Source organism: Pristiophorus japonicus, chromosome 4 (genome assembly GCF_044704955.1).
Source record: "Pristiophorus japonicus isolate sPriJap1 chromosome 4, sPriJap1.hap1, whole genome shotgun sequence".
In the NCBI taxonomy this organism is placed as follows: Eukaryota; Metazoa; Chordata; class Chondrichthyes; family Pristiophoridae; genus Pristiophorus; species Pristiophorus japonicus.
The window spans coordinates 248,698,176-248,719,982 of NC_091980.1; the positions used below are offsets into that span (position 1 = coordinate 248,698,176).

Consider the following 21,807-nt stretch of genomic DNA (forward strand, 5'->3'; position numbering starts at 1 on the left):
TATGTGGTGCACACATTCACCACGAATTGTCCACTGATAATGCTGACTGTTGAACAAAATGGACTCCTGGTGTCAATGGAGCTGGACACGGGCATGAGCCAGTCCATCATGGGCAAAAAGACTTTTGAAAGATTGTGGTGCAACAAGGCCAGTCTTAACTCCAGTTTGCACTAAGAACTTACATAAAAGAACTGATTCCTGTAATTGGCAGTGCCACCGTAAAGGTCTCCTACAATGGAGCGGTGCACAAGCTACCACTCTGGGTGGTACTGGGCGATGGTCCCACACTGCTTGGCAGGAGCTGGCTGGGAAAGATACGCTGGAACTGGGACGACGTCCGAGCGCTATCGCCCACTGACGACACTTCATGTGCCCAGGTCTTAAACAAATTTCCTTCGCTATTCAAACCAGACATCGGGAAATTCCAAGGAGCAAAAGTGCAGATCCACCTAATTCTGGGGGCACGACCTATCCATCACATGATGAGAGAAACGGTAGAGATCGAGCTAGACCGGCTACGAAGATAGAGCATCATTTCACCGATCGAGGTCAACGAGTGGGCCTGTCCCATCGTCCCAGTCCTCAAGCGAGATGGCACCATCAGAATCTGTGCCGATTACAAAAGTAACTATCAATCGTTTCTCCCTGCAGGACCAATACCCACTACCAAAGGCCAACAATCTCTTTACAACGCTGGCAGGAGGAAAGACGTTCACGAAACTGGATCTGACTTCAGCCTACATGACAGAAACTGGAGGAATCATCAAAGGCCCTCACCTGCATCAACACACACACACACACGTATTTTTGTTTATAAGATGCCCGTTTGGAATCCGATCAGCGGTGGCGATATTCCAGAGAAACATGGAAAGCTTACTGAAGTCGGTCCCGCACACCGTGGTCTTCCAGGACGACATCTTGGGTACAGGTCGGAACACAGTCGAGCATCTGCAGAACCGGAGGAGGTTCTTAACTCAACTGCGTGGGGCTCAGGTTGAAACGCTCGAAGGAGGATTGCGGCAGATGGCATCAGGCCCACCAATGCGAAGACGGAGGCAATCGAGCACGCACCGAGGCCACAGAACGTGACGGAGCTGCAGTCGTTCCTGGGACTCCTGAACTACTTTGGTAACTTCTTACCAGGTCTCAGCGCACTGTTAGAACCACTGCATCTCTTACTATGAAAAGGGGACGAATGTGTTTGGGGCAAAAGCCAAGAAAATGCCTTTGTAAAATGAGAAAATTGTTATGCTCAAACAAATTGCTTGTGTTGTATGATCCACGTAAGCATTTGGTACGAGCATGTGATGCGTCGTCATATGGCGTTCGTGTGTATGATTTGGGGAAACTGCAACCGGTTGCTTATGCATCCAGGAGTCTGTCTAAGGCTTAGAGAGCCTACAGCATGATTGAGAAAGAAGCATTAGCGTGTGTCTATGGGGGTAAAGGAAATGCATCAATACCTGTTTGGGCTAAAATTCGTATTGGAAACGGACCATAAGCCACTTATATCCCTGTTCTCCGAGAGTAAAGGGATAAATACCAACACATCGGCCCGCATCCAGAGATAGGTGCTCACATTGTCTGCATACAACTACACCATCCGCCACAGAAAACTGCACCGATGCTCTCAGTAGGCTGTCAATGCCCACCACGTGGGTGGAAATGGCGCAGCCCACAGATCCAGCCATGGTTGTGGAAGCTTTTGAGCGAGTGAGCAATCACCCGTCACATCAAAACCTGGACAAGCCAAGACACCTTATTATCCGCTCGTCAAAAGCTGTGTGCTTCACGGGTGCTGGTCCAGTGTCCCAGTGGAAAGGCAGGAAGAAATAAAGCCGTTCCAGCGGCACAAAAATGAACTGTCTATCCAAGCCGACTGCCTTCTGTGGGGCAGTTGAGTAGCGGTCCCCAAGAAGGGCAGAGACACCTTCATCAATGACCTCCACAGTACCCACCCAGGCATCGTAATAATGAAAACGATAGCCAGATCCCACATGTGGTGGCCCGGTATCGATGCGGACTTAGAGTCCTGCATTCACAGATGTAATACATGCTTGTAGTTAAGCAATGTACCCAGGGAGGTGCTGCTAAGTTTCTGGTCTTGGCCCTCCAAACCGTGACCTAGAGTACACGTCGACTATGCACACCCGTTCTTGGGTAAAATGTTCCTTGTGGTTGTAGACGTGCATTCCAAGTGGATTGAATGAGAGATAATGTCAGCTAGCATATCCGCTGCCACTACTGAAAGCCTGCGGGCCATGTTTGCCACTCACTGCTTACCCGATGTCCTGGTGAGCGACAACGGGCCATGTTTTACCAGAGCCGAGTTCAAAGAATTCATGACCCGTAAAAGGGATCAAACATGTCACATCTGCCTCATTTAAACCAGCGTCCAATGGTCAGGCAGAGAAAGTAGTGCAAACCATCAAGCAAGGCTTGAAGAGGGTAACTGAAGGCTTACTGCAGACTCGCCTAGCCCGAGTCCTGCTTAGCTACCACACGAGACCCCACTCGCTCACTGGGATCCCACCTGCTGAACTGCTCATGAAAAGAGCACTTAAGACAAGGCTCTCGTTAGTTCACCCTGATCGACATGAACAGGTAGAGAGCAGGCAGATCCAACAAAGTGCATACCATGATAGCGCAAATATGTCATGTGAGATTGAAATCAATGATCCTGTATTTGTATTGAGTTATGGAGAAGGACCCAACTGGCTTCCCAGCACTGTTGTGGCCAAAGAGGGGAGCAGGGTGTTTAGCATCAAACTGACTCAGTCACTGGAAACACTTGGACCAAATCAAACTCAAATTCACGGACTATCATTAGCAACCCAGCTTGGACCCTACCTTTTTTGACCCCCAACACACGTGGCAACAGACACCACAGTTGACCACGCAGCAGAACCCATGATCCACAGCAGCCCTGCAGGGCCCAACACACCAGGCAGACCAGCAAGGGCCAAACAAATGATTCACACCAAGACAATCAACCTGGGCAAAAAGGGCCGCAGATCGACTCATTGTAAATAGTTACACGATTGACTTTTTGGGAGGGGAGGCAGGGGAATGGGGAGTGGTATATCTGAACATGTATTTAATCTGTACAGCCACCAGAGGGCTCAGCCCCTGGAATCCCAACTGATCCCATTATCCCTTGGGAGCAGAGATATTTAAGGAGGCCTCACAGGTTGGCAAGGCACACTGGAGACCTGCAATAAAAGACTAAGGTCACACTTTACTTTAAGCTAAGTGTTCAGTCTGACTCTTTATACACAAGACAGTTTTGTTCAATTCTTGGAGAAAGCTCTGCTGGTCTGACCAGAGTCCCGATTTAGTGCAGTAAGGTTTAACTCCTCCTCGATTTACTAGATCCTGAAAATGGTGAAGGTTTTGTTTTTCTTCAGAATTTAAAAAATGAAACTCTTCCTTTCAGTAGGTATTGTTGGCATGTACAGGAGAGAGACAGTGGGCAAACCAGAAAACAGAGCATCAAGCAGCAGGGACCTGTAGAGGCAGCCCACCTCCAGCACCATCGCCTGTCCGTGAGTTTCTAACTCAACCAACTGATCCTGTACTGAGCTTCCCCTCCCCAGTGTACTGCCGCTCAAGTTAGAACAGCCCATGTTCCAATCTAATCCCTACTCCTGTACATTGCGGATTATATTTAAGGCTATTCTCAGTCTGTACTGAATTTCTTTGGGCACCCATCCGTGAGCTTCTGCGACTGTTGCAGGCTGAGACACTAACGCCCCAATAGGGGGCAGCGACACTGGAGGCTCCTTTAAGAAGCCCACCTTGTTCCCACGCAGGAAGAGAGGAGTCAGAGAGCTGGCATTGGAGAAGCTCAGTGAGGGAGAGGGTCCACTCACCCCCTCAGGGGAAGAATAGGGGAGTGATTGTTAGAAGCTCCTTCTCTGCCGTTCTCCAGCGAGGGAGATGCCAATTAGTTCAAACCCCAACCTCTGGCACCATTTGATTCCCAGCTAAGCTCAAGACCTCCCCTTCACCCAGGGAAAAAGATGCAGCCAAACTCAGCTGTATATTAGGGCTCTGAATAGTGCTAGCTCCCATTGGCACCCAGTTGCTCCATTTCCACTGCAGGGTGAATTAGGCAAGCGAGAAACTGCAGCAACAAACCACACCTACATGAAGGGCAAATTGAGCCCAGGTCAGAAATGCTGCAAGCCCATTTGTGTCCCAGTCCACAAAGCCAGATCCAGGACAGGAGACACAGTGGAATGATCCCACACTTGGAAGGGTTTGTTTATTCCAGGACCAAACGCTCCCACATCAGAGCATGAACAGGGACAGAAGATCACTTCTTGCTGCTCTCGTGGGTCATGGGAATAATTCCAGCTTAAACAGCAGCTGGGGGAACTTCACTTATGGACTACAGGAAATGATACCATTTATATCACCGAGCACGAGTGGCAGGGCATTTGAACACATTGTTATGGAAGACAGTATTAGTCCCTACCTGAAGCTCTAGTGCACAAGTGGTCAAAACAGGGCTGGAGCTCATCAAACTGAGTGGGAAGTAAAGAAAAAAAAAAAAAGTGTCAACCCGATTAGGGATGGTCAATTGACCTCAAACTGGAATAGAGTCCTTGTGAAAGGGAGCCAATGGAATAACTTGGAATGAGCACCAAGCCCTCAGGCCAGTTCCACTCACCTGGAGCTCATGAACCTGCACAGGGAAGGCTGGGCAGTTACCATAGTCACCACCAATCCCTGGATAAGCTTTTATCAGCCATTATGGCACTAGTTACCTGGATCAGTTACACCAACACAGAACTGAGAGAGGGTTACTGAGTGTAAACAGCTCCATATTTTACATGTGTGGACAGGAGATGGACAATTAGGCATAAGGTACACTAATCACTGCTTTATTGACCATTTGATAACTAGTTGAACTGGGTCTGCTTGTGTTTCCTGTACAGGAACAAGGCCATCAAAGCAGCAGAGATCAGAGAGACAGCTGTCACAGTCAGGGCCAGCATCAGGACCACCTCAGACTCCACACCTAAAGAGCAATGAGAAACCAATGGTTACTGAAGGAAATACTGAGGGGGACATGGAAACTAGTAGTGGTTCACTCACCTCCTGGAGACCTCTCCTGCATCCGTTGCCCAACCTCAGTAAGGGACTCAGTTGCCAGGTCAGTGACATCAGTGTCCAGAATGACCAGGGGTCCAAGTGAGGCCTCACCCTCCCACTTCAATTCAGCATCACTCCCTGCAATATCAAACATTCCAGTTAGAGAGGGTAAAGGGGGACCTCCAACATCTAGAGGATCAATGTCCTACCAGCTTCAGGTACAAGGTCCCTCCTTCCTCTGGAAGGAAAGCCCAACTCCCTCGTGGCACCGCAGTCACCCAAATCACAACAGGCGCAAACGTCATTGTTCGATCCTTCCAATGGGGCCCAGCTAAACAAGACAATCAGTGTAACAATCAGGTTGGGCATCACTTCACACAACACATCGCTGAGGGAGAGAGGGGGAACTTACACATTCTGCAGCTTCTGGAAAGTACAAGCTTTGCTCATGGAATCTCTCTGATCTAGTGCAGCAACCTTCAGGTGACAGGTGAGGAAAATCTGAGGGACACATTCAACACCAGCCGTTATTCAGTGACTCCCTCCCAACAAGAAGAACACAATGGGCAGCTTCCTCTTACCAAGGAACGGTCATCGCCAAAGAAACGGAACGCATCCAGGTCAAAGTGGAGCTTGTCCAGCTCACGCTCGTCTCTTGGCAACAGGAAGGTTGAGAAGGAGTCCTCAGCTTTGCTGTCCAGGAGGCAACTGAAGAAAGATTAAAACACAGGCCATGGAGTGAATCAAGTGAAGCCATTGAGACGGGACCAGCTATAGAAAGAAGAGAGCTCCTTACCCATTGTAGTCAATGATGCTGTAACTTGGGGTGGAATCCTTGTCTGGGCTCAACGTTGCAACACAGCGGTCAATGTAGAGCTTCAGGGGCATGTGGTTGGTCATTGAAACAGAGGCCTCAATGTGAATGAGGTCACCCAGGTAGTAGACAGTCGTGGTGCGCTCTGTAAGCCAGTCATCTGAAGGACAAGAGAACAAGGGTTGGAGACAGTGGCTGCAACTCCCAGTGGGTGACAGGAAATCACTACCCATCCACCCAGCACATACCAGCCATTAGGCGCAGAGAGAATGACAGAAGCCCTTCTCCAGACTTGGTGGAGCTGAACGGGATCCAGGTGGGCTTGATCGGGTTACTGCTCACATTGCCCCTCCTGGAAAGACAAGTGTGCCATTTTAGGACAGAGTCAGAGAACATGCATTAGATTGAGTTTTCATTCACTCAATGGTTACCTATAATAGCGGCACTCAATGGGAACGACAGCACCATTAGTTCGCACAATGACAGATCCATGAGCCTTGGGGGTGTGGTTCAGGTGTGTGGTGTAGACCAGGAAATCTCCAGCCATCTGAAAATCAGATTCAGAAATTAAGAACATAGTTCTTAGTGTTCAGAAGGGAGGTTGTGCAGCCTCTGCAGTTAATGCAGGGGGAAAGAGTTCAAGCAGCAGAGCAAAATCAATTCAACAGAAAAGTGGAGTGGCTCAGTGGGTAGCACCCTCGCCTCGGAGCGAGTAGGTTGTGGGTTCATGTCCCATTGCAGAGACTAGAGCTCAAAAAGCTAGCTGAAACCCTAGTGCAGTGCTGAGGGAGCGCTGCACTGTCTGAGGTGTCATCTTTCACATGTGACATTAAGCAGAGGCCACACCTACTCAAGTGGACAAAAGAGATCCCATGGCACTATTTCAAAGAGTAGCAGGGAAGTTCTCCCAGTGTCCTGGGCCACTATTTATCCCTCAAATGAACATCACATTCAGATGATCTGGTCATTATCACATTACTGTTAGTGGGAGCTTGCTGTGCACAAATTGGCTGCTACATTTCCCACAACAGTGACGACACTTCACAAAGTACTTCACTGGCAGTAAAGCACTGAGATATACAGTGGCTGTGAAAGGTGCTATAGAAATGAAAGTCTTTAACAATTAAGTGTGCCAAAAGTTGCCAATAATTTGGGGCAATGAATAGACCTCCAGATTTAAGTCTCATTTAATCCAGGCTCCCAGGTATTCAAAAACAGGAAGTATGGAAAATAAAGCTAAATATGGGAAATAACCACTAAACTGACTCCCCAGTGACCTGAATATCCACGAGACAGGATATACCACAGGAAACGTTTGGACAAACCCAAGTGAATACACAAGGCCAATAGGGGTGAGATCACAAGGTTGGAGAGACTAGGGAAAACCAGTTAAAGCAAAGCACAATGCACAATTCCAAAGCAAGTTTGAGGTTTAAAAGCAGGAGACAGGAGTCCCCTCATCAATGCCCTCTCACCAAGAGTTGGAGTGAAGAGTGGGGACTGATCCAGACACCAAGCTTAGAGCAAGAGTTGAAGAATCACATTACCTTCACTGAGCTGCCACACTCATGGAGCCCATAGTCAAAGAGGACGGTGCGGTTCAGAGAGTCGATCCCAGTTGGCCGACAACCTACTGCCCCCAGGGTCAGGTCAGCAGCTTTAACCAGGTGCCTGGTCCCAAATAAATCCATGTGTACCCTGACCAGCAGGTTGTGCTCCCCACACTGCACCATCACAGTGTGCAGTGGGAACACACTGCGCCCCTCAGACACACGGAGACGTGAACCAAAGGGAGGGACTGTCTGAGCCCCAGGGGTGGCCTTGACTCTTCTCCATGGAAACCTCTGGCCTCCAAACTGTCGCCAAATATCAGAGGGGCAAACAACCCCAACTAACAGCAGTACTGGGACCAGTGCCCTCACTACACAATCCCCCATGATCCCAAACCACTCAACTATCCCTGCAGCCCCCAACCAGTACCTTTTATACACACAAGCTGCAGTCACCTGACACCAATGATACCAGAAGCAGCAACATTGAGCCAATTAACCGGCCCCAATCTCCACAATTTCTACCCAATGACAGAACGGATGGATTTATTGCCAGGCGGACCGATGTAAATTGGACCAATAGGAGTGGCAGTGAATGGCCCGGTGTCACCTGACAGAAATCAGCACCACAACTATTTTAAGTTGAACCAATAATCAAGTTGTTATGTATTGATGCCTGGGGTCACCAGATACCAGGGGGCGCCGCTGTTGGAGGTCATCAGGCTGTACGTGCGTGTGCGCGGTCACTGGTATATAAGCGTGGGTACTGTGTCATGCGGGTACTTTGGGCATGAATAAAGTTGGGTCAGGTTTGCACCTGAGGCCGTTTACAGTAACAAGACTCTTGAGTCATTATATTTGGCGAGGTAACTTAAGAACCTTCGCATGTACAATGGACACTATTGGAATTCTGGAGAGATTTGCAGAGGGCGAGCATTGGGCGGCTTTTATCGACCGCCTGGATCAGTATTTTGTGATCAACAAAATGGAGGGAGAGGCTGACGCAATTCGGCGCAGGGCGGTTTTCCTCACCGTTTGTGCTTCGGAAATTTAGGGCCTTATGAAGAACCTTCTCTCGCCTTTAAGTCCAACGGACAAAGAGTACAAAGATTTGTGTGTTTTGGTGCGTGACCATCTAAAGCCAAAAGACGGGATCATCATCTCACGCTATCGCTTCTATACGCATGTTCATGCTGAGGGCCAGGATGTGTCGGGATTCATCGCTGACCTACCATGTCTTGCTGAGCCGTGTAAGTTCGGGAACGTGTTGAAGACGCTGCAAGATTTCTTAGTGATAGGCATCAACCCTGATGTGATTCTTCGGAAGTTATTGACCGAAGAAAAGCTGGATTTGAGAAAGGCCATCGCGACTGCCGAGGCATGCATGACAACTGATGATAATTTGAAGCAGATATCATCGAAGAGTCAGAGCTCCACGGCAGGTACTGTAAACAAGATTGTGTCGTTTTCTGGCAGGGCCTACTCGACTGCTTATGTGAAACTTGTCGCTGCTCAGAGTCCGCCAACTGGTACGAATCAGACTTCACCCTGTTGGCGTTGTGGGGGCAATCATTGGCCTCATCAGTGTCGGTTTAAACAATACGCCTTTAATGGCTGTTCAAAAGTGGGGCATCTTCAGAGAATGTGCCCATAACTGAGCAAGGATGCTCAGTTATGGGCACATTCATTTATGGGCTCATCACATTTTTAATGATAACCAGTACAGTGCTGGTTCGGATACACAACCCGGGGAGGAAGTTTATTGTCTGTATTCGCTCTTGGGAAAGAGCCAGCCGATAACCATTAATGTGAAGCTGAATGGCATGCCTGTATCAATGGAGCTGGACACGGGTGTGAGTCAGTCAATAATGAGCCAAAGGACATTCAACAAGCTGTGGGACACTGAGGCTGTGAAGTCTAAGCTGAGTCCAGTCAATGCCAAGTTGCGTACTTACACTAAGGAACTCATACCGGTGACTGGCAATGCAGTAGTCAAAGTGTCTTTTGATGGTTTGGTTCATGATCTACCATTATGGATCGTCCAGGTAATGGTCCAATGCTGTTCAGCAGGAATTGGCTCAAGAAAATCAAGTGGAACTGGAATGATGTCAAAGCGTTGTCCTCGGTGGATGACACTTTGTGTGCTCAAGTGTTGAAGAAGTTTCCTTCTTTGTTTGAACTGGGCATTGGTAATTTTACTGGAGCCAAGGTGCAGATTCACCTGGATTCTGATGCAAGGCCTGTCTATCATAAAGCTCGGTCTGTTCCTTACATGATGAGGGAGAAGGTTGAATTTGAACTTGACAGACTCCAACGTGAATGGATTATATCACCGGTCGAGTTTAACGAGTGCGCCAGTCCCATTGTTCCTGTATTGAAGAGTGATGGCACTGTCAGGATTTGTGGAGACTACAAGGTTATGATTAACCGATTTTCGAAACAGGATCAGTATCCGCTACCGAAGGCTGATGATCTGTTCGCCATGCTAGCTGGTGGCAAGTCGTTCACTAAACTAGATCTGATGTCTGCCTATATGACACAGGAGCTTGTCGGCACTTCGAAGAAATTCACCTGCATAAACACCTATAAAGGACTATTTGTCTATAACAGGTGTCCTTTTGGAATTCGTTTGGCTGCAGCCATATTTCAGAGGAACATGGAGAGTCTACTGAAGTCCATTCCTAAAACTGTCATGTTTCAAGATGACATTCTGGTCACAAGTCACAACATTGCTGAACATCTGAACAATCTTGAAGGAGTCCTACATCATTATCGACAAAGTAGGACTCAGGCTGAAACGTTCGAAGTGTGTCTTCATGGCGCCTGAAGTTGAATTCCTGGGGAGGAAAATTGCTGCTGATGGCATCGGGCCTACTGATTCAAAAACCAAGGCCATCAAAAATGCACCTCAGAATGTGATGGAGCTGCATTCATTCCTTGGGTTACAAAACTACTTCGGTAATTTCTTACCGAAATTGAGCACTTTGTTAGAGCCACTGAAGATGCTAATCAGAAAAGGCGACAACTGGGTCTGGGTGTGTCTCAAGGTGGAGTCTTTGAGAAACCTAAGAATCTGCTCTGTTCAAACAAGTTGCTTGATCATTATGATCCATGTAAGCATCTGTAATGCTTCATCATATGGGGTTGGCTGTGTACTCCAACAAGCAAATGAGTCAGGAAAGTTACAACCTGTTGCATATGCTTCGAGAGGTTTGTGAAAGGCGGAAAGAGCTTACAGCATGGTAGAAAAAGAAGCTTTGGCCTGTGTGTACGGTGTCAAAAAAATGCATCAGTACCTGTTTGGTCTTCATTTCGAGTTCAAACTGGATCACAAGCCACTTATTTCATTGTTTTCGGAAAACAAAGGTATTAATACTAATGCATCATCCTGTATTCAGATTGTCTGCCTATGATTATGTTATTTGTCATAGACCTGGCACTGAGAATTGTGCCGATGCACTGAGTCGTCTGCCTTGCCCACACCTGATATGGAGATGCCTCAACCTGCAGATCTATTGTTAGTAATGGATGCTTTTGAGAGTGAAGGAACTCCTGTCACTGCTCAACAAGTGAGGATCTGGACCAGCCATGACCCTATTTTATCGGTTGTGAAACGTTGTGTCCTCAGCGGTGATTGATCTGCAATATTTATGGAGATGTGTGATGAGACCAAACCTTAGAACCGTCGCAAAGATCAGCTGTCCATTTCGTCAGATCGTTTACTGTAGGGTAATCGTGTCATTATGCCTAAGAAAGGTAGAGAAAAATTGGTACGTGAACTTCATAGCACTCATCCTGGTATTTCATGATGAAAGCCATTGCTAGGTCTCATGCATGGTGGCCTGGAATTGACTCAGATCTGGAATCATGTGTGCATCAGTGCAACACTTGCATGCAGCTAAGTAAAGTGCCAGTGGAATCTCCGCTGAGTCTTTGGTCATGGCCATCTAAACCATGGTCGAGGATCCACATCGATTTTGTGGGCCCTTTCATGGGAAAGATGTTTTTTGTTGTGGTGGATGCATATTCAAAGTGGATAGCATGTATTATTATGTCATCTAGTACATCTGCAGCTACTATTGAGAGCCTTCATATCATGTTTGCTACACATGGTTTGCCTGACATCGTTGTGTGCTTCACAAGTCTTGAGTTTCAGGAGTTTCTATGTTTCTATGTGAGGGCAGCTCCATTCAAACCTGCTTCGAATGGTCAAGCAGAGCGTGATGTTCAAACGATCAAGCAGAGTATGAAACGTATAACTCAGGGTTCACTGCAGACTCGTTTGTCATGTATATTGTTCAGTTACAGGACAAGACCTCATACACTTACTGGGGTCTCCCCTGCTGAACTACTGATGAAGAGAAATCTCAAGACCAAGCTTTCTCTTGTTCATCCTGATCCGAATGATCGTGTTGAAAACAGACGTCAAAGTCAGCAATGGTATCATGATCGTGTTGCTATGTCAGGTGACATCTCTGTCAACGATCCGGTTTATGTATTGAACTATGGTCAAGGTCCAAAGTGGATCGCCGGAACTGTTATGGCCAAGGAGAGTAACAGTGTTTATTGTCGTGCTCAAGAATGGGAAAACATGCAGGAAACATGTTGATCAGGTAAAACTGCGGCACACGGATGAACTGGAAGCATTTGAGGAAGATGCAGTCAGTGACCAACCGACCAATGTTCATTCATCAGAGGACTTTGCTGTCATTACTGAACCTGGACCTTCAGTCTCTGATGTGGTCATTACCACTCCCATCAGATCGGTTACTCAGCCTTCAGTCACAACTGACTCAGAACGCTCGCCCAGAACTAAAGTTGAACTGAGATGATCAACTCGTGAGAGGAAAGTCCCAGATCATCTTAATTTGTAAAGAGACTGATATTAAGATCTTGAAGGGGAATGTTGTTATGTATTGATGCTTGGGGTCATCAGACACCAGGGGGCACCACTGTTCGAGGTCATCGGGCTGTACGCGTATGCGCGCGGTCACTGGTATATAAGCGTGGGTACCATGTCACACGGGTACTTCGGGCGTGAATCAAGTTGGATCAGGTTTACACCTGGGTCAGTTTACAGGAACAAGACTCTTGAGTCATTACACAAGTGCCCCCTTATTAAAGGAGCACTAAAACCGACACATTAAACAAATTAAACTTTTGACATTAAAAGGATCAAATTAAAATTTGGTTGCCGGGGGTGATGCTCCACTTCAGTCCCTCCGGCGCCCACCTCTCGCGGAAGGCCGCGAGCATACCGGTGGACACCGCGTGCTCCATTTCCAGGGACACCCTGGCTCGGATGTAACCGCAGAAGAGAGGCAGGCAGTCGAGCTGAATGACCCTCTCGACCGCCCGCTGCTTGGACTGGCTGATGGCCGTGCCCAGGAGCAGTCCTATGAGGCGGCCTTCCGACCTGCCCGCTCCCCTCCGGACTCCTCCAGGCCGCAGAAATTACAGTTAGACTGGGAGCCCGTGAAACGACGTAAAAAACTTATTGCACGGGACTGCTCCATGCAACACCCTCCAGGCCAAGTCTCCAATAAATAAGGGAAGGACTCTCGCGTAGAGTGCACTCTATTGAGGACCCCCGCCTTCTGCGGACGGCAAATGGTGCGCATGGCGTGTCTGGACGGCAGACAACGATGGCAACGTGGAGAATGTGCAAGAGCAGCCAGTACAGGAGGGCCCTCCGCGCAGAACTGAAAGGCACAGGGAATCCGTGTAACATGTATGTGTAGAGTGTGTGAGTTTGCAGCCCCTTTTTCACTATTTGAAGCGACTGCTCCTCAAATTCTGGTTGCACTTCAGTCCCACACTCCTGATCTTTGGGCACCCTCTACGGAGGGGAGCGGGCAGGTCAGAAGGCCTCCTCGTAGGACTGCTCCTGGGCACGGCCAAGGGGGCCATCAGCCGGTCCAGGCAGCGGACGGTCGAGGGAGTCGTTCTGCCTCACTATCTGTCTCTCTTCCGCGGTTACATCTGAACCAGGGTATCCACTGGTACACTCGCAGCCTTCCGCGAGAGGTGGGCGCCGGAGGAACTAGAGTGCATCATCATCCCCGGCAACCAAACTTTAATTTGAACCATGTCCAAAGTGCGATTTAATTACGTTTTTAGTGCCCAACCCCCCACCACTTTTAGCCAGGGGCAGTAGTATAATTTGTGTTTAGTGCCCTCAAAAAAAAAAGCGGGCACTTGAAAAGTTTTGGGAGTGTGACCCCGTTCAGCGCGCAGGTGATTACTGACAGCTATTTTGAGTTGTATCAGTAATAAAGTGCCCCCTGATTTTATGACATTTTAGAGAGAGGTTGCTTTATTACAATGCGTAACCATAGAGACAGCCCATAATAGAGCAAGCAACACTCACTGAGCAGTGGCAGGAGCAACCAGAGTATAAAATATGACAAACCGCGGACTGGGCCCACGGATTATGCAGCAAAGTTATTTAACAATCGCTCCATCAGCCTCTCAGCTCAGACCATCCCACACCTGGGATCAGGGAGATAGTTTTGTTCAATGTTTGGAGAAACCTCTGCTGGTCTGACCCGAGTCCATGTTTATTGTAGTAAGATTTTACTCCACAACTCAACACAGACCTGGGTTCGATTTACTAGATCCTAAAATTTGTGAAGATTTTTTTTCCTTCAGTATTTAAAGAAGGAAACCATTCCTTACAGAAGGTATTGTTGGCGTGTAGAGTAGAGAGACAGTGGGCAAACCAGAAAACAAAGTATCAAGTAGCAGGGACCTGTAGAAAGTCAACCCACCTCCAGCACCATCGCCTGTCCATGAGCTTCGAACTCCACTAACTGTTCCTGTACTGAGCTGCCCCTCCCCAGTGTACTGCCGCTCAAGTTAGAACAGCCCATGTTCCACTCTAATCCCTAGTCCCTGTACATTGCAGATTATATTAAAGGCTATTCTCAGTCTGTACTAAATGTCTTTGGGCACCCATCCGAGCTTCTGCGACTGTTGGAGGCTGAGACACTGACACTAAAACCCCAATAGGGGGCAGTGACACTGGAGCCCACCTTGTTCCCAGACAGGAACATAGGAGTCAGAGAGCTGGCAGTGGAGAAGCTCAATGAGGGAGACAGTCCACTCACGCCCTCAGGGGAAGAGTAGGGGAATGATTGTTAGAAGCTCCTTCGCTGCCATTCTCCAGCGAGAGAGATGACAATTGGTTTAAACCCCAACCTCTGGCACCATGTGATTCCCAGCTAATCTCAGGCACTCCCCTTCACCCAGGGGAAGATGCAGCCAAACTATGGGCTGTATATTAGGGCTCTGAATAGTGCCAGTTCCATTGGCACCCAGTCACTCCATTTCCACTGCAGGGTGAATCAAATAAGCTAGAAACTACAGCAACAAACCACACCTACATGCTGCAAGCCCATTTCTGTCCCAGTCCACACAGCCAGATCCAGGACAGGAGACACAGTGGAATGATCCCACACTTGGAAGGGTTTTGTTTACTTCACTACCAAGCTCTCCCACATTGGAGCATGAACAAAGACAGAAGATGATTTCTTGCTGTTCTCTCAGGCCACGGGAATAATTCCAGCTTAATCAACAGCTGGGGAACTTCACTTATGGAAGTACAGGAAATGGAAACATTTATATCACCGAGAGCAAGGGGTAGGGCATTTGGACACATGGTTATGGAATACAGACAGTAGCGGTCCCGACTTGAAGCCCCAGTGCACAAGAGTTGTCAAACCAGGGCTGGAGCTCATCAAACTGGCTGGGAAGTCAAGTAAATAATGGGTCACCCCATTAGGGATGATCAATTGATCTCAAACTGGAGTGGAGTCCTTGTGAAAGGGAGACAATGGAATAACTTGGACCAATCACCAAGCTTGCACCAATCCCTCAGGGCAGTTCCACTCACCTGGAGCTCATGGACCTGCACAGTGAAGGCTGGGCAGTTACCATAGTCACAACCCAACCCAGGATAAGCTTTTAACCAGTCATTATGGGACAAGTTACCTGGACCAGTTACAACACGGGGAACCAAGGGACAGAGTGGCCAATGAACAAACAGGCACAAGGTACACAAAATCAATGCTTTATTGATCATTTTATAACCAGTTGAACTGGGTTTGCTTGTGTTTCCTGTACAGGAACAAGGCCATCAAAGCAGCAGAGATCAGAGAGACAGCTGTCACAGTCAGGGCCAGCATCAGGACCACTTCAGACGCCACACCTAAAGAGCAATGAGAAACCAATGGTTACTGAAGGAAATACTGAGGGGGAAATGGAAACTAGCAGTGGGCCCCCTGGAGACCTCTCCTGCTTCCATTGCCCAACCTCATTAAGGGACTCAGTTGCCAGGTCAGTCACATCAGTGTCCAGAATGACCAGGGGTCCAAGTGAGGCCTCACCCTCCCACTTCAATTCAGCATCACTCCCTGCAATATCAAACATTCCAGTTAGAGAGGGTAAAGGGGGAGCTCCAACATCTAGAGGATCAATGTCCTACCAGCTTCAGGTACAAGGTCCCTCCTTCCTAAGGAAGCAAAGCCCAACTGCCTCATGGCACCACAGTCGCCCAAATCACAAGAGGCGCAAACGTCATTGTTCGATCCTTCCAATGGGGCCCAGCTAAACAAGACAATCGGTGCAACAATCAGGTTGGGCATCACTTCTCCACACAACACATCCTGAGGGAGAGAGGGGGAACTTACACATTCTGCAGCTTCTGGAAAGTACAAGCTTTGCTCATGGAATCTCTCCGATCTACTGCAGCAACCTTCAGGTGACAGGTGAGGAAAATCTGAGGGATACATTCAACACCAGCCGTTAGTCAGTGAGTCCCTCCCAACATGGAGAACCCAATGGGCAGCTTCCTCTTACCTAGGAACGGTCATCACCAAAGAAGCGGAACGCATCCAGATCAAAGTGGAGCTTGTCCAACTCACGCTCGTCTCTTGGCAACGAAGGTTGAGAAGGAGTCCTCAGCTTTGCTGTCCAGGAGGCAACTGAAGAAAGATTAAAACACAGGCCATGGAGTGAATCACATGAAGCCATGGAGATGGGAACAGCTGGAGAAAGCAGAGAACTCCTTACCCATTGTAGTCAATGAAGCTGTAACTCAGGGTGGAGTCCTTGTCTAGGCTCAACGTATTGACACAGCGGTCAATGTAGAGCTTCAGGGTCATGTGGTTGGTCATTGAAACAGAGGCCTCAATGTGAATGAGATTGCCCAGGTAGTAGACAGTCGAGGTGAGCTCTGTAAGCCAGTCATCTGAAGGACAAGAGGACAACGGTTGGGGACAGTGGCTGCAACTCCCAGTGAGTGACAGGAAATCACTCCCCAGCCACCCAGCACATACCAGCCATTAGGCGCAGAGAGAATGACAGAAGCCCTTCTCCAGACTTGGTGGAGCTGAACGGGATCCAGGTGGGCTTGATCGGGTTACTGCTCACATTGCCCTTCCTGGAAAGACAAGGGACAATGTCAAAGAACATGCGTTTGATCGAGTTTTCATTCACTCAATGGTTACCTATAATAACGGCACTCAATGGGAACGACAGCTCCATTGGATCATACAATGACAGATCCAAGAGCCTTGGGGGTGTGGTTCAGGTGGGTGGTGTAGACAAGGCCATTTCCAGCTATCTGAAATACATCAGGTTAAGAAATGGAATTCAGTTTTATGCAATGAAGTTCTGGTCTGAAATGGAGAACTTTCTATTCTGGAGTTAAAAATGAGGGGTGATCTCAATAAATAAGTTTAGTACAGGGTCGATGCTGAGAGTTTGTTTTTCCTGGCTGTGTGTCTAGAACTTGCAATCACAGTCTCAGGAGATGGGGTCAGCCATTTAATACTAAGAAGAGGAATGATTTCTTTATTGAGGGTTGTGAAGCTTTGAAATTCTCCACCCAAGAGGGATGTGGATGCTTATAGAGTAAATTCCAGTGGGGGCTCGATAAATTTTTCAGCACTTTGGGATATGGAAGGGAAGTGGACCATGGATCATATGGAATGGCAGAGCAGGTTCGAGGGGCTGTATGGGCTGCTCCTGCTCCTATGATGTTCTCATGTAGTCAGAAGTTGTGCAACCTCTGCAGTTAATGCAGGGAGATTGTAAGTACAAGATCGAAACCCATTCAATGGCAAACCAACTCAAAGAATGGCTTCAATGGATAGTTAATGCCACAAGTTACCATTCATTTGGAGCACTGAATAGACTAGCTATAAGCCTCATTTAATTCACTCACATTCGAATTACAGGGAAAGTGTGCAGTTCCTCTATAGTGCATTGCATCTCAATTCTTATTCCAAGTATTCATCAACCAGATTAGATCAAACTGAATCCCTGTTAACCCGATCAAGGGGGCAACAGAGCTGAATATCCACAAGGTATAAAAACGGAAAAGTTTGGACAAACCCAAGTGAAGGCTCAAGGACAATAGCGGTGAGATCACCAGGATGGAGAGACAAGGGAAGACCAGTTAAAGCAAAGCACAATACAGAATTCCAGAGCAAATTTGAGGTTTAAAAGCAGGAGACAGGAGTCCCCTCATCCATGCCCTCTCACCAAGAGTTGGAGTGAAGAGTGGGGACTGATCCACACACCAAGCTTAGAGCAAGAGTTGAGGAATCACATTACCTTCACTGAGCTGCCACACTCATGGAGCCCATAGTCAAAGAGGACGGTGCGATTCGGAGAGTCGATCCCGGTTGGTCGACAAACTACTGTCCCCAGGATCAGGTCAGCAGCTTTAATCAGGTGCCTGGTTCCAAATAAATCCATGTGTACCCTGACCAGCAGGTTGTGCTCCCCACACTGCACCATCACAGTGTGCAGTGGGGACACACTGCACCCCTCAGACACACGGAGACGGGAACCAAAGGGAGGCCCAGGAGGAGGGACTCTCTGAGGCCCAGGGGTGGCCTTTACTCTTCTCCATGGAAACCTCTGGCCTCCAAACTGTCACCAAATATCAGTAGCACTGAGACCAGTGCCCTCCCTACACAATCCCCCATGATCCCAAACCACTCAACTAACCCTGCAGCACCTTTTATTTTTTTTTATTATTTTTTTTCGGGCATTGAAACCATATATTTTACAAGTGCCCCCTATAAAAGGGGAGGGGGACACTAAGAACCCGGCAATGAAAACAAATTCAACTTTAAAACAAATAAAATCAAATTAAAATTTGGTTGCCGAGGGTGATGATGCACTCCAGTCCCTCCGGAGCCCACCTCTCGCGGAAGGCCGCGAGCGTACCGGTGGACACCGCATGCTCCATCTCTAAGGACACCCTGGCCCGGATGTAGGCGCGGAAGAGAGGCAGGCAATCAGGCTGAATGACCCCCTCGACTCCCGCTGCCTGGACCGGCTGATGGCACCCTTGGCCGTGCCCAGGAGCAGTCCTACGAGGAGGCCCTCGGACCTATCCGCTCCCCTCCGCACAGGGTGCCCAAAGATCAGGAGTGTGGGACTGAAGTGCAGCCATAAATTGAGGAGCAGCCCCTTTAAATAATGGAACAGGTGCTGCAACGTCGCACATTCAGTAAAAACATGGAACACAGACTCTTCCAGACCGCAGAAATTGCAGGCGGCCTGGGAGCCCGTGAACCGGCTTAAAAATGTATTGCACGGGACTGCTCCGTGCACCACCCTCCAGGCCAAGTCCCCGATAAATAGTGGGAGGACTCCCGCATAGAGTGCACTCCATCAGGGACCCCCGCCTCCTCCGGACGGCAAGATGGTACGCCATGGCGTGTCCGGATGGCAGACGAGGATGGCAAGGTTGAGAGTGTGCAGGAGCAGCCCGTACAGGAAACCCCTCCGCGCAGAACTGAAAGGCACGGAGGGGATTTCCCCGAGGTGGCTCAAGTTGTGAGGCGCCGGCTCCCGAGGGAGGTTTCGGGGTTTGGCGCCGATCAGGAATTCCGTCCGGACGGTGGTCAGTTCGGATGGGATCTCCCCACAATGCTTGAGCCTCCTTGACACACCAAACGGAGTCAGGGCCCAGTGCTGTTTTTAGCGACTCGATGGCATCGGCCGCGCGGCGGTGTCGGCCAAATTTAGGCGCCGTGCCACTACGTCTGGCGCCATTCAGCCCGCTCCTCCGCCATCGAGCAGGTCTCTGACCCTGGTCACCTCGCCAGCCACAGCACTCTCGTCCGCCTGCCACCTAAAACCTCGGTCATGGACGTAAAGATTCCTGAGCAGCGGCTCCTGCAGAACAGCCGCCACTCCAGCCGGTGGAGAGCTGCGCTTGGTGGAGACTTTGTTCCAGACCCTGGTGAGTTCCTTGTAAAAGACAGGCCGCTCCTGGACGGCGGTCCTGACGCCCCCCAAGCTCACAAACAGGAGCTGCGTGTCGTAGTTGAGGCTGTGCTGCTGGCGGAAGAAATACGTCGCCAGCGCATGCCACCAAGGAGGGGGCTCGACGTAAAGGTATCTCTGCAGGGTCTGAAGATGGAAAGTCGCTAGCTGGGTGCTGATGCACACCAACGACTGACCGCCCTCCCTAAGCGGGAGTCTCAAGACTACGGCAGAGACCCAGTGCTTCCTGTTGTTCCAGAAGAAGTCCACCAGCTTCTTTTGTATCTTGGCGACAAACGCAGGGGGAGGGGTCAAATGACCAGCCGGTACCACAGCATGGTGGCCACCAGCTGGTTTATGACTAGCGCTCGACCTCTGTAGGACAGCACTCGGAGCAGTCCTGTCCAGCGCCCTAGGCGAGCGGCGACCTTGGCCTCCAGCTCTTGCCAGTTCGCCGGCCAGGCTTCCTCGTCGGGGCTAAGGTAGACTCTCAGATAGAGGAGATGGGTCGTGCTCCAGGCAAAAGGCCTGAGCTCCTCCGGCAGGGAGTCCACCCGCCACTGACCCACCAGGAGTCCGGAACATTTCTTCCAGTTGATCCTGGCGGAGGATGCGGCCGAGTAAATCTCCTAGCATTCACGCATCCTCCGCAGGTCAACGGAGAGGACGACCTCCACGCCCGGCCCTTGCAGAGCCAGTCCCGTCAACCTCGTCCGCAGGAGGCACAGGAAAGGCTCCACGCAAATGGCATAAACCTGGCCGAACATGGGGCATCCCTGGCGCACCCCTCTTCCAAAGCAAAGGGGCGCCATCAAAGACCCGTTAACCTTAATCAGACACTCCGCGGCGGCGTACAAAAGTCGGATCCGGGCGACGAAGTGCATCCCGATCCCGAAAGCGCGCAGAGTTCCCAACAGATAGTCGTGATGCACCCTGTCGAATGCCTTCTCTTGGTCGAGAGATAGGAAGGCGACCGACAGACCAGCCTCCTGGGAATGATGGATGAGGTCCCGGACCAGATGGATGTTATCGTGGATTGTCCGGCCCAGAACCATGTAGGACTGGTCGGGGTGGATCATGTGGTCCAGCAGGGCGCCAATGACTCCATGAGGCAGTGCTGTACTTGAACTGTAGCGACCTTAGTCATTTATTGGTAACTCAAGAGTGAGGATCACACCTGGTGGCCTGCCTTTTATACTCGGCCAGGCACAACTGTACAGGTAACCTACAAGTCTCCCACTGTAGTGCCCTCTGGTGGTACATCAAATGTAATAGTACCAGCAATAAACATGTAGGATACATGACGGGTCTGACCTGAGATACTGCTGCACCTCGGTGATGGGTCCAAGCTATTCCATCGGCTCCCTTTGTTCTGTGGCTATGACGACTATTTCCCACACCGGCTTCAAATTCCAGTTTGGCTGGAAGTCAGTTGATTTGAAACAACAGCTCCAGCCCTGGGTTGAAGACTCTTGTACAGGGCTCTGGGCTTCAGGTAGGGACCTGTGACCACTGCACTTCTCTGTTTTCTAACCAAGTGTGTGCAAAGGCCGTGCCCCCTAACACTGGGAGGGATAATATAAACAGTCACATTTGCTGCCCTATTAAATTGAGTTGTAGTGAAGTTCTCCACATGCTGTTTAGTCTGGAATCAAACTTCTTCCCATAACATGGTGGATTTGAGGGCATTCTCCATAACCCTCAAATGACTCCAGGTTATTGCATTTCTGCCTCCAAGTTTGATCTAAACTATAAGTAGGAGACAGTGTGGTGCGACCGTTAATGCCAATTAGACTGATTGATGGGCAGTGGGAGCAAAGCAGATTTTCCTGTAAGATGCAAATAGGCACGTTAGAAGCTGGAGGTTGACCCTGAGTCCATACCTGAAACGTTCAGCTCTCTCGTCAGATACTCATCGACCTATTGTCTACTCTCAGGATTTACTCCACTGATTTCTGGGTTCAGTCTTTCCCTCTGCCTTCCTGAGGGGCTCACAGGGAGAGACAATACATGGGTCACAGCCTGCCCAGGGTGGTTCCAGACAGGCACTGTGGG

General features: G+C 49.3%; 1 protein-coding gene across 1 annotated transcript; it reads right to left on the reverse strand.

Annotated features, from left to right (window-relative positions):
• Positions 1–4,063: 4,063 nt before the first annotated feature.
• On the reverse strand, positions 4,064–7,647 carry LOC139262760 (zona pellucida sperm-binding protein 3-like). Its single transcript, XM_070877912.1, has 8 exons — positions 7,462–7,647; positions 6,346–6,461; positions 6,163–6,266; positions 5,897–6,074; positions 5,682–5,808; positions 5,513–5,601; positions 5,310–5,431; positions 4,064–4,098 (listed from the first exon to the last, which is right to left on the reverse strand). Exons 1-8 carry the CDS (start codon positions 7,645–7,647, stop codon positions 4,064–4,066), a joined length of 957 nt encoding a protein of 318 aa, XP_070734013.1.
• Positions 7,648–21,807: the final 14,160 nt, after the last annotated feature.